Source organism: Prorops nasuta, unplaced genomic scaffold (assembly GCF_024137725.1).
Source record: "Prorops nasuta isolate Cenicafe-Biocafe unplaced genomic scaffold, Cenicafe_Pnas_1.2 PNAS00017, whole genome shotgun sequence".
Taxonomy (NCBI): Eukaryota; Metazoa; Arthropoda; class Insecta; order Hymenoptera; family Bethylidae; genus Prorops; species Prorops nasuta.
The window spans coordinates 900,040-913,326 of record NW_027116814.1 but is presented as its reverse complement, the minus strand read 5'-3'; the positions used below and the strand labels follow the sequence as shown (position 1 = coordinate 913,326).

The window sequence follows — 13,287 nt, the reverse complement described above, 5'->3', positions numbered from 1 at the left end:
ATATTATACATATATGTAAATATTTTTTCTTATACTATAGTGAACAATATGTTAAAGATACCACATCATTTACATCCTGCAGACGTACACTGCAAAGGTATCTTAAGAAGTGTAAACCAATAAATGTTAAGTTAACAGAAAATAACTTTAAAAATTTAGAAACTATTTTTGAAAATAAGGCTGATTTAGATAATTTGACAGTTGAAGTAATTAAAAATAATGGAGAGGCAAACAGTTTTGTTTTTTACAATAAAAATTTCTTTAACAAATTAAATAGTAATAATACACATATCTTTGTGGATGGAACATTTAAAAGTGTACCAAATTTAAAAGAAAGAAATTTGCAGCTGCTCTCAATTTTGGTAAAAATTGACACTATACCCAAAGTAATCCTTTTATATGAAATGTTTAAATTATTTTATTGATATCTACTTTTATGTATTAAAGCATCCCATAATTGTTATTACAGACCTTTCCTTGTATCTGGGTTTTAATGAAACGAAAGGAGACTAATGATTATATACATATTTTTACCCTTCTAAAAACCAAGTTTAAGCACTTTCGACCACTATCATTTATGGCAGACTATGAAAACGCTTTGTCAGTTGCTGCTAAAATAGTATTCCCAGAAATTGAAATTCATCATTGTTATTTTCATTATTCACAAGTAGGTTTAAAATTAGCATATTTATATATATATATGCTATAGTTTCAATATTATCTGCTGTTATTAATTAATAATTCAATATATCATTTTAGGCTTTAATTAAAAAAGCATAAAATATGTCTCTCATAAATAGAATTGTTACGAAATATAAATATCCCGAAAGATTTAGAGTATTGAAAAGATTAACTCTTTTGGCACTTTTACCTGCAACTTATATTGAACCTATATTTCACTTAATAAAGGAAGAGACCCAACATGAATTTAATAATTTATTCGATAAATATTTCTTTTATTACGAATCTTATTGGTTAAGAAAAGTGACACCAAAGACTTTTAGTGTATACAAATTTGAAGATAGAACAAATAATTTTTGTGAATCTTATCACAGGACGTTAAATAGTAGTCTTGGAAAGAGACCAAATATTAATTTATTTTTGAGTAAGCAGAACCTATTTTATTAATGAATGAAAACATTTTAGACAATTATAAAATTAAGTACTTCTTCTTTCTTTCTTTATGCACCTTTGTATGAATATTGAAGGTATAAGATTGATATTTTAATTTTTAATTAAAATATTAATTTCATAATGCTATAAGGGTAAACTAGTTTTCAAATACAAATTATGTTTCAATAACATAACCGTTTATAAATGTCTTCTTCAGATCACATTAATTCATTATCAATCCAAAGTGAAGAAAATTTAAGCAACAACTGCAACAATTTTACACCTAAAAGAAAAAGTACAATAATGTTTAATGAAGAAATATTACAGTTTTATTCAAAATTGAATAGAATAAAGACAAAACTCATTGACAAAAAGTACAGTGAAATTTTAAAATTAATAGATGACTTCAATGTCATACAAACTTTAAAAGCTAATGAAGAGACTCTAGTGATTAGGTCTATTAAAAACATGAAATGTCACGAAGTAGAAAACAATAACCAAATTTGTGAAACTGTTATAATAGATAATGATTCTTCTCAGAGTGTTTTAAATAAGTTAATTTTGTTGAAAAATAGGTACCTTAACTATAATAATCAAGTTATATTTAAAGTTATTAATAAATTAGATATTTAATTAAAAAAAATATTTGAATCTTTTTGAATATCTCCCTTTAAAAAACCTACAAGCGACACAAATATCATTACAAAGCTATTTGATCTAATTACTAATATTTATTAAACCAATTTACTTATCTGACTTTTTAGAATCAGAAGATTGTTATTAAAATGCTAAGATGAATGGCTCCTCTCGTTTAGTGGACGCAATGATCATATGGATGAATTTAAAGGCCGTGGAATAGAAGCTGGCAATGTATGAATCCTGGACTATCGTTTTAAATCCCATCTTTCGAAACACCTACAAGCGACACAAATTATCACAAAGCTATTTGATCTAATTACTAATATTTATTAAACCAATTTACTTATCTGACTTTTTAAAATGACAAGGTGGTTATTGAAATGCTAAGATGAATGGCTCCTCTCGTTTAGTGGACGCAATGATCATATGGATGAATTTAAAGGCCGTGGAATAGAAGCTGGCAATGTATGAATCCTGGACTATCGTTTTAAATCCCATCTTTCGAAACACCTACAAGCGACACAAATTATCACAAAGCTATTTGATCTAATTACTAATATTTATTAAACCAATTTACTTATCTGACTTTTTAAAATGACAAGGTGGTTATTGAAATGCGAAGATGTATGGCTCCTCTCTTGTAGTGGACGCAATGATCGCATGGATGAATTTGATGGCCGTGGAATAGAAGCTGGCAATTTATGATTCCTGAACTATCGCTTTAAATCCCATCTTTCGAAACACCTACAAGCGACACACAAATCATCACCAAGCTATTTGATGTAATTAATATTATTTAATAAGCCAATTTAATTTTCTCAGCTGGTAGCACCTCTGCATTCTAATATTTTCAAAATAATTAGTTTTCATGTAACCGAATGAATATAAACGTTATAAAAGTTAAAGAATTTGTATATAATTAAAAACGTTTTAACCTCTTATAGCTAAGCTGATATTTCGTAAACATTTACATACTGTTTCCAGATAAGCACGATAAAAATTATCTTCTAATTTATTTATCTTACTATAGCTGCAGTGTAGCCAGCCCTTTCTCATGAAAACTCCAACTGGGGTAGGTAAAGTGTCGCTGACTCGCTGGAAGATGTGAATTATGCAAGCTATCTTCTAAATCAAAATCCCCCCACATAAAATTATCTACATTAGTTATTTCTAAATTACAAATATCTCTTAACAAATTTGTATTTTCAATTCCTTTCACAAAAATCTCATCCTCATCATCATAAATATACTCCTTATAATATCTTTATATTTATAGTAGGGTGAGTAGCCATCCGCCCAATTTAAGCCGTGATATTTTAGAATGAACCAGCTAAAAAGAAACATTATATTAAACAAAAATATATATTTTTTCTTTTTCATATACTTACTCTGTCCGCTTTCGCTCCTCTTCACTTAGCCACGAATATGAATAGGGCGGTGAAAATAAAATATGGAACACTTTTTGTTCTTGTACAACAGCAAATTCTTTGATTATAATTGACTTATCCGTCAAACGGAATCCTTGAAAAGCAACGAACGTTGGCGCCATTATGCCTACGTTTTTTATACTAAAATAATTCTATTTAAATATGCATGTTTCATGAAAATTTCCCTCTCTCTTCAAGCTAATTGTTCTTCATCCCTCCTACTATCCTCACCATAGGTCAAAACTATCTCCCACTATACGTAGCATAGGTGATAAATATTCTCTTGAGGAACAATGATGTTTCCGTTCTTCCAAGAGTGGCAGGTCAGTCATTTCCCCACCGTAGGACAAAGGTTTGTCAACCCTTAAAGCATCTTAGAATTACCGCCCACTACATGTAGCATAGGGCAGAAAATATTCTCTCTTAGAGCCAATGACGTTTCCGTTCTTCTAAGAGTAGTATAGGCATCTTCCTATCGTAGTTTAAAAAAATTGTTGACACCTCCCTAACAGTGCTTAAAAGCTCGAAGAAATCGTAGGACAGGCATCAGTATTGCTTTAACGTGTACTCCGTTGAAAACAGTTCAGTATAACTTTATTCTTCACTTTTACAAGTATACGACTTAAAATGGATAATCTTCTATATATCACCCATAACATTGATATTGATGGGTTTATGGTGAATAAGAAATTTATTTATAAGGAAATTGCAATTAAAAATTTAATTTCTGGGAAAACATATTATGCAGCATTTCGCATCCGTGATTCATTTAGAAGTCTGAGTATTTCAGACAGAAAAAGTGTCAGTTATGGTTTCAAAAATGTGCATGGAATTAGATATGGCAACACGGAATATGAGAAATTTACCCCGGAGGATGTACACAAATTTGTTAATAATAGTGTATATGAATGTGAATATCCAATCGTTGCGTATAAAGGCGGGCACATAGAACGGGATTTATTAAATTATCTGGATATCCCAAATGATAACTTAGAAAATTTCGGCTGTCCGAAATTCGACAATTTAATACGTCACATTCAACCTGATCAGACTCCATGTAAATTAAATGAAAAATTGTATACCGATCGTGAAAAGAAGCCAATACATTGTGTGTATCAAGAAGTTAACGTTTTCGCACGATGGGTACAGCAACAAATAGATATAAGTATCATGAGTTAAGCTTGCAATTTGTAAAATATTAACTGAATTTCTCTGTTTCAGATGATTGAATAAAATATATATAAGTTTCTCTATTATTTATATATAAATTTTATGTATATATGTTTAATTATAAGTTTAATTGTAAAAAAAAAATCATTTTATATATTTGTATAAATTTATGTATATATATATAAATAAATTCCATCTGGCAGGCACATGCAACTCTTCTACCAATTGTTTCTTCTCCTCACTTCCAATGACTATTCCACTACGTATTATGTTTACACTAGCTCATTAATCACTGGCGGTAATATAAGTTTCTTTAGAGCATAATTCCAATCATTTTCTCTTTTCTTCTTATTGGCAGTCGTGATTTCCTCTATTTGGTGCTCATTAGAGATATAATTTGCAGCAATTTTCAATCTACCATACATATCTTTCCGTAATGCCTCAACTTTTCGATCCAATTTATTTTCAATATAATCGACTTTATCATTCAATTGATTAATTCTTTCACTAATATAATTAATTTTTTCATCAATTTCATCAATTTCATCAGTTTTTTTCAACAGAGTTGTAACTTTTTCCTCAAGGCGGTTACATTTTAGGTAATAGTGAGTTAGCTTTTCACTGTATTCAAACAATTCCCTCATTAAGCTATCACGTACAGTCATCGAATTACGTAACAGAGCAGCCATATTCACAGCACTTGTCTCATCAGTAACATCACATTCTAAGTTTGAAATTATTTTCTTCTTAGCATTAAATGCATTCCTTTTTTTATCAAACTTTAACGTATCATTGTCAATTTTGTGGGAATATTTTTTCACTTTACCTGTATTGAAACCAGATCCAAATTTATTTATCGACATAGTGAAGTAGCACGTTGAACTGAGAAAATCTTGAAACTGCACAATATCTTTTATAAGATACCTATGTTTAGTAAGAGCTAGGACTTAATAAGTTGTCCTATTAAAATATTAATACAATGGAGAGCCTCCATGCAAAGGGTGAACCTGACCTGGGGTGTAGTAAGAGCTCGGATTAAATAAGTTGTCCTAGCAAAAATGTTAATATTCCTGAAATTGATGTTAAATTGTTATTCTCCCCAATAGGGGAGACTATTAAAATTGTATCCTTTCATTTAAAGGATATTTTGTTATTCTTTGCATCGGTTTAGTTAAAACCAGGCAAAGTTATAATTCCATGCTCGATGGAAAGTTAATTCCTTGCACGATATCAGCAACTTATCACAATAGCTATCTACAATTTAACTAACGAGAAAAGGGGAGATTGCGGTAGCCACCTAGCGGCAATTACTGGTACTATCAATTAAATTGAACTAGTTCACCCGTGTGTGTAATTACGTAATATTAAAATACCATTAGCGCGAAAGAAGATTAAGGAAGGCAGTCACCTAGCGGTGACTACTGGAACTAGCAATTAACTCAAGCTAGTTTATCTGTGTAGCAGAGTCGGAAATAATTAGGCTACGTAAGGTAACTAACCATCGACTTCGAAGGGTTAAAAAACCTTCCCTCAACTAGGGTCTCCGTAGGATAACTAACCAACGGTACCATAGGGTGAAAAATATCCCCTCCCTAACCAAACTCGGTCCCACTATAAGACCTTCCAACTGTGACATAGGGTGAAAAATACCCTCCCTAACCAAACTCGGTCCCACTATAAGATCTTCCGATTGTGACATAGGGTGAAAAATACCCCCTCCCTCCCTAACCAAACTCGATCCCACTATAAGTCCCTTTCCCTCCTCATCCCCACCACTACCATACTAAGAGAGTCTTATCCCCTACCATCCCCCTTCCACACCACAAAACAGCTACCCCCACTCCCTGTCATCGGAACTGCATTGCTACACTACTGGTGAAAATATTAACAGCAATAATTCTGGCAGTGAATATATGCCAAATGAGTCTGATTCTAGGGTAGAGAAATCTGCAGATACTTCTATTAATATATCTGGAAACAAAAGTGACAGCTCGCTTAATAATTATTCTAGAATTATTTGTTTCGTCAGTGATAATAATGTACGTGGTAAATCATCGATTGATGATAAAAATTTACGTGTTGAGCCAGCTCCATCAAGAAATACGAAACGTGATTTTAGAAAACATTTTTGTCTATCTTGCAAAACATGGCAATCTAAAATTAGTAGACACCTGGAAAGAAAACATAATAATGAAGATAGAGTAAAGAGTTTTTTGGATTTACCTAAAAAATGTTTAGACAGAAAAATTATAATTGAAAAATTACGGAAAAAAGGAGATTTTATGTATAATTTAACAAAAGAAGTAAATGAAGGAAAACTTATTGTATGTAGACGTCCACAGGAAAAGTGTAAAACTATGGCAGAAAATTACATGGCATGTCCAAAATGTAAAGGATTTTATAACAAATTAAACTTTAGACACCATACTAGAAAATGTATAGACAAAAAATCTGTAGGAAGTAAAGTCTTACCTATTCTCAGTCGACAAGTAACAGGTCGTTATGGAGCAGAAGCAGATAATACTCTGCGACAAATAGTACTCCCAAGATGTCGTGAAGATAAAATAATTCGTATAATACGATATGATACTTTAATAATGGAATATGGTAACTAACTATGTCTCTCTCTCTAAAATATCCGTCTCCGCACCATCATGATATGATCCGTCAGAAGTTAAGGCAACTAGGCCGTTTCCTTTTACAAATGAGGCAACAATGTCCGGAGATAATTGATTTGGCTTCCATTTTTCTTGCAAAATATTATCATGAATGCATTAAAGCAATTCAAAATTTATCAGGTTTCGATCACATTACGAGAACTTACAAAATTCCTTCTTTGGCTACCTCCTTAGGGACTCTCTTAAAATCAGTTGGAAAAACTATGGTATCATTAACAATATTTAACAGTGACTTCGTAAAACAAAGAGAGGTAGAAAATTTTTTAACATTATTAGATAATGAATATGGCACGGCTGTTAATAAGGCAGCATTAGAAAATCAACAGCAGCTAAAGAGATGCAAGAAGATTCGTTTACCATCTATAGATGATATACGGAAATTGGATAAATTTTTACAAAATCGACGTGACTCGTCCTTCAAAAGTTTGAGTAGCCATTTTTCTTTAAATGAATGGATGAATTTGGCTGAAAGTACTTTAATATCTATACAGCTGTTTATTAGAAGAAGAGCTGGAGAAACAAAACGTATGTTAATAAGCGATTTTCAAATTTATGAAAAAATAGATCCACTAACGAATAAAGATGCGTTTGATGCACTACCCAGTGACTGTCAAAAAATAGCGCTTCAATATGCGAGGTTTACTATTCGAGGTAAACTTAGCCGAACAATATCTGTTCTCTTGGATCAAGACTTATTACAATGTATAGAACTATTATTAAAGTATCGTAAGAAAGCTGGCGTAAACTCTGATAACCCATACATATTTGGAACTCCAAATGTCGATAAATCAAAGTTCTATTATCTACGGGCTTGTGATTTAATCAGGAAATTTTCTGTAGAATGTGGAGGTGAACATCCCGAAACATTAAGAGGAACTACGCTTCGAAAACATATGGCTACACTAGGAGTTAAATTAAATTTAACTGATTCAGAAGTGGGAGATCTAGCACAATTTTTGGGTCACGCAGAAAAAATCCACAAAAATCTTTAGAATGCCTGTGGTTCATCGAGAAATTTTAAGAATGTCAAAACTGTTAGAATCTGTTAGCGGGAAGAAGAATGATACGACCAACAATCATGACGAAAGCAATAGTGATACAAGTTGCGATTTGCAAGAAGAGGCACATGCTGCATCTGACCTCGGTCAGTCACTATAAGAAATGTTTTTCAATGCTTATTAATTTGTCTTATTTATAGTAATTAAATTACATTAGTAGCAATTTATTGCTTTTGGTTCCAGATGATAACAGCCATAATGAAAAAACATGCATTTCTCCAAAAGCAATACATAAGAGTAAGTAATATTTATCAAAATTATTAGTAAATATTTTACAAATCAGCGAATAGACATTAAATCCATTATAGTTGTCGATGATAATATTCCATACACAGACAGTGACACAAATGATACAAACTCATATTTTTCAAGAAGATATTCGAGTAAGTATAATTACATTTCTATTAGAAATAATATTAATAAAAAAAGGAGAATATATATTTATCAATATATTTTTGTAGCATCACCATATGGAAAATGCAGGAGAACCAGATGGAGTGAAGTTGAAAAAAAGATAGTGTTGAATGCTTTTAAAAATTATCAAACGAAGTTGCCATCATTATGCCAAATTCAAGAATTAATAAAAAAACATCCTGAAGATTTAACACGCAGAAAGGCACCAATGATAAAAACATGGTTAATGAATCAAAGAAAGAAAGGGAAAAATTAACAATTAAAAGATTTAATTTTGAAAATGTTGACTGTAAAAGTAAGCTTTAATTGTTCTACTTTAATCTACACTTTCTGAATTTCTCATGTTAGTATAATTAAATTTCATAATAATTTATAAATAAGCTTATCACATTTTACCATTATTTCTGTTTCAAAACTACTATAAATATTCTTTTTTTGTTTTAATTACATGAAACTAATTTTCTCCAAAAAGATTTTTAATATTTTTCAGTGAACATTGCTTTGGCTTACAAATTTTAATAAATATAATTCATATGCTCTAGTATTGTGCAATATATGAAACGTATAAATAAACTTACTTATATTTACCAACTTATCATACGAATAAACTTTACTAATATATTTTGTTTAAACTTAAACTATTTATACTTTTCAAGTTTATTTCTAATGACCGTTTACTAATAAAGTAACTAAATATTCTATATAGCATTTTACGTAAAACTTATAAGCATGTAATACTATAAAGAAAATATATATATTACATTTCAACACAAAAAATTTTCCTTTATAACCGATCATCTTATTGTTTATAAATTTTTTACAAAACTCAGGAAATATTACTTTAAAAGTATTATTTCTTTTACAAGGACTCCACAGAAAATAATAGAAAAATTGCTGTATTAATAAACTTTCAATGCATGTTCAAAGGTCTCAAACAAGCAAGCGTAGCTAAATTTAACCAATAGAAAAGTTAACATTGACAGCTTTATATAATTTTCAATCATGTGAATTTGAGGCAATAGTTCAATGACGCGATAAATATGTGTTGCGACAAAAACATAAAGGCAATAATTTCCTCTTTCCTAAAAATTCATTAAAACGAATGCAAATAGTGATAATCCACTTATATCATCCATTGCAACTAAAAATTCATAAATTATAATTGGGGAACTCGGAGTGGATAAACGTACTGCCATGTTGATCTAGAAATGATATAATTTAACAATACTATAAAATATTTCATGTAGAATGGTTTTTATAAGTGATTTATTCATATTCCGAAGTACTGCCAGTAATATTGAATGTTCCAGATAACAATATTTTCCAATTATCTCCATTCTTTAAGGTGTAAATGCTAAGGTTAATTCCTTCAACAGATATTTTTGAATGAGGAATAGAATTACCTATGTATCACTTGATAGTTCTATGAATGCCTTCAGGAGGCTGCAAGCAAACGTGAAATTTTCTTAATTTTAGATACTAAAACATGTAAAAAAATAATCACGCGAATAAATTACTCTACAATTTTTATAAATTTCAACGGTGGTTCTACATTTTTCAGCCATATATGTATACCTATCTGGCAATAATATGATGACCAAACGCACCGAAATCCGTATGTTACGGAAACTGTACACATCGTGTGTCATAATTCCAGTAATCTCATCCATTCATAAAGTTGTTCATACTTTTACGGTCAACACTCATTTCTTCGTAAAGGTTTATGTCGTTTTAAATAATATTACAAATATAAAATTTATTCGATTCTCATAATGATTTGAATGATTTACCTACGTTAATAACAATCTTATTCCAGCCCATTCATATATACATATACATCGAATACTATGAGGACCAAACTTATGAAACGTCGTACATTATTGGGACTGTACATATCGTGTGTCATAATTCCAGTAATCTCATCTATTCCTAAAGTTCTTCATACTTTGCGGTCAACACTCATTTTTTCGTAAAGGTCTTGTGATATCGTCAATGATAATAATAACATGTATTCATACAACGTTTTCGAACTTCCTTTATTTCCTCAAAACCCCTGGGCGTGACCGTTACACTTCAAAATGTGTCGCTTCCCTCTATCTCTTAGTTACAAGACAGAGAATACATTATATAGAGAGCGCTACGCTGCTTGAGTGGCACACAGCGCCACCTATACTATATGACATTTCCTCCCTGTCTATTTCGCAGCCCTATCTATTACAAATCCAATACAACTCTTGGTTTCTTAATCCTATCAGAGCGTCGAGGCCCTGGGTCTTCCTCGGTTTCCCCCTTAATAGGATCTTTAACAATGTTTTCGCCTTCCTCCTGATCTAAACCCGTGTTATTCACAATCATCTTCCTACTCCCACTACAATCCGTAAACAAAGCCCCCGCATCACTAGCCCGAATGTCATCATACGACGATCGATTTACTTCTGATAGGTTTGCTCCCCTTTTCTTCTCTTTACCACTGTCCTTCACTTCTCCAAGACTATGTCTTAACAGCTGGTCACTGTGCCTCTTCCACACCTTTCCTTTATCAGTACGGACGGTATACGTAACTGGACTTAACTTCTCTAAAATCACGGCTCTTTCCCATTTGTTATTCATATAATCTTTCGCCATAACTGTCTCTTTGCTCGCAAATTCTATGTTACGGTTTCCTCTGAAGTTGTCAATTTGACTCTGTTGTTTTTTCCCCACTTCCGCCCTAACTTTAACCTTTAACAAATCAAATTTCGTTCTCATTTTTCTGCCACTCTGCAGTTCTGCCGGACTTACCCCTGTTGTACAATGAGGTGTGGCTCTCCAATAAAACAAAAATTTCCGTAATGCTTCTATCCTAGGTACATTTGCTTCTAATAACAATTTGAATTTCCTTTTAAACGTTTTAACAGCATTTTCCGCTGCACCATTAGATGCAGGGTGATATGGCGCAGTTTTAATGTGTTTAACCCCATTTTCTTGCATGAATTCATCAAATGTACGTGAACAAAATGTTGGTCCATTGTCCGTAACTAATGTGTGTGGCAATCCCCACGTACAAAAATAATCCCTGAACATCGCTATCGTCGATTCGCTTTTAATTTCCTTCATCTCCTTAACCTCTATCCATTTTGAGTGTGCATCAATGATGATTAGATACATTTTCCCCATGATTGGACCAGCAAAGTCTGCATGTAAACGCTGATTTGGCACCTCTGGCCAATCCCAAACGTGTAGATTTGACTTTGGAGGGTTAGTTACATTTTCTAAACAAATTGTACACTGTTTCCCAATGCCTTCAATGTCTCGATCAATTCCTGGCCACCATATATATGACCTAGCCAATGCTTTCATTTTTGTTACCCCCATGTGGATGTCATGCAATTCATCCATGAGTTCTCGTCTTAATACATGTGGTATTACTATGCGGTGTCCCCACATTATGCAACCCTCCTCCAAGGTCAACTCCTTTTCTCTAATTTTAAAAGGATGGATATCTCCATTTACCTTGCTGGACCAACCATTTACAATATTTCTTTTTACAGTGCTTAATTTTAAGTCTTTTTCTGTTTCTCTTTGAACTATTTCGCTCGATATTATTCTAACATTATCCGTTACATAATTCAAGTATGAATATTCTTTGTTCTTTACGGTCTCTTCTCCAGTCACCAATGGAAATCTAGACAGACAATCCGCACTCCCGTTTTCATTTCCTTTAATGTTTTTAATATCATAATCATCGGCGGACAAGAATAAACTCCATCTTTGGACTCTCGCTGCATCCATTTGCGGAATACCTTTCTTATTTCCAAAAATATACATTAATGGCTTGTGATCAGATTCTAACAAAAATTTTCTTCCATATACGTATTGATGAAATTTTTTAACTCCAAAAACTAATGCTAGCGCTTCCTTGTCCAATTGCGAGTAATTCCTTTCTGCATTGGTTAACGTACGCGAAGCAAACGCTACCTTTCGCTCCAATCCGTTATCCTGTATGTGTGATAGCACTGCTCCTACTCCATAAGGCGATGCATCTGCTGTGATCTTGATCGGTAGATTCACATCATAGTGCATAAGCACTTCTTTTGAAGTTAGACTTTTTTTTGCATTTATAAAAGCGTCTTTACATTGTTTCGTCCATTCCCAAGCTACATTTTTGCGCAGCAATTTGTACAACGGTGCTAACATATTTGCGTAGTTCCTGATAAATTTAGAATAGTAATTCATCATCCCTAAAAATGTTTGTAATTCCGATACTTTTGTTGGTTCTTTAATTCTATTTATTGCTTCTACTTTGTCATCAGCTGCACGGATGCCTTTATTATCAATTACATACCCCAAGAATTTTACTTGTTCCTTAAAAAACTCACATTTCTCTCTTTTTACTCTAATACCTGTATTTGATAATACTTTTAATACTGTCTCTAATCTATCCCAGTGTTCTTGTTCCGTTGAGCCACTAATCAAAATGTCATCAAAAAAGGTTATTACTCCTTCAATATTTCTTAACAATTTTTCCATTTCTTCTTGAAACAGCCCCGGAGCAGAAGCAATGCCATAGCTTAACCTATTGTACATATACAGGCCCTTGTGGGTCGAAATCGTTGTCAGTACTTTGGACTCTTGGTCCAACTCCACCTGCAAATATGCATGTGACAAATCTATTTTTGAAAAATATTTCCCTCCCTCTAACTTAACTAATATATCTTGTATCCTTGGAATCGGATATCTATTTATTTGTAAATTAGGATTTAATGTAACCTTATAATCTCCGCACAATCTAATTTGACCGTTTGCCTT

General features: G+C 32.1%; 1 protein-coding gene across 1 annotated transcript; it reads left to right on the top strand.

Moving 5' to 3' along the window:
• The first annotated feature begins 6,262 nt into the window (after positions 1-6,262).
• Positions 6,263-8,019, top strand: LOC136779473 (uncharacterized). Its single transcript, XM_066737097.1, has 2 exons — positions 6,263-6,956; positions 7,148-8,019. Exons 1-2 carry the CDS (start codon positions 6,263-6,265, stop codon positions 8,017-8,019), a joined length of 1,566 nt encoding a protein of 521 aa, XP_066593194.1.
• Positions 8,020-13,287: the final 5,268 nt, after the last annotated feature.

What these genes read in the sequence shown, in the direction of transcription:
- LOC136779473 (XM_066737097.1), top strand. Translation starts at nt 6,263, where the DNA reads ATGCCAAATGAGTCTGATTCTAGGGTAGAGAAATCTGCAGATACTTCT. An exon ending in TACTTTAATAATGGAATATG is followed by an intron (nt 6,957 to 7,147) that starts GTAACTAACTAT and finishes AAAATTTATCAG; the next exon opens with GTTTCGATCACATTACGAGA.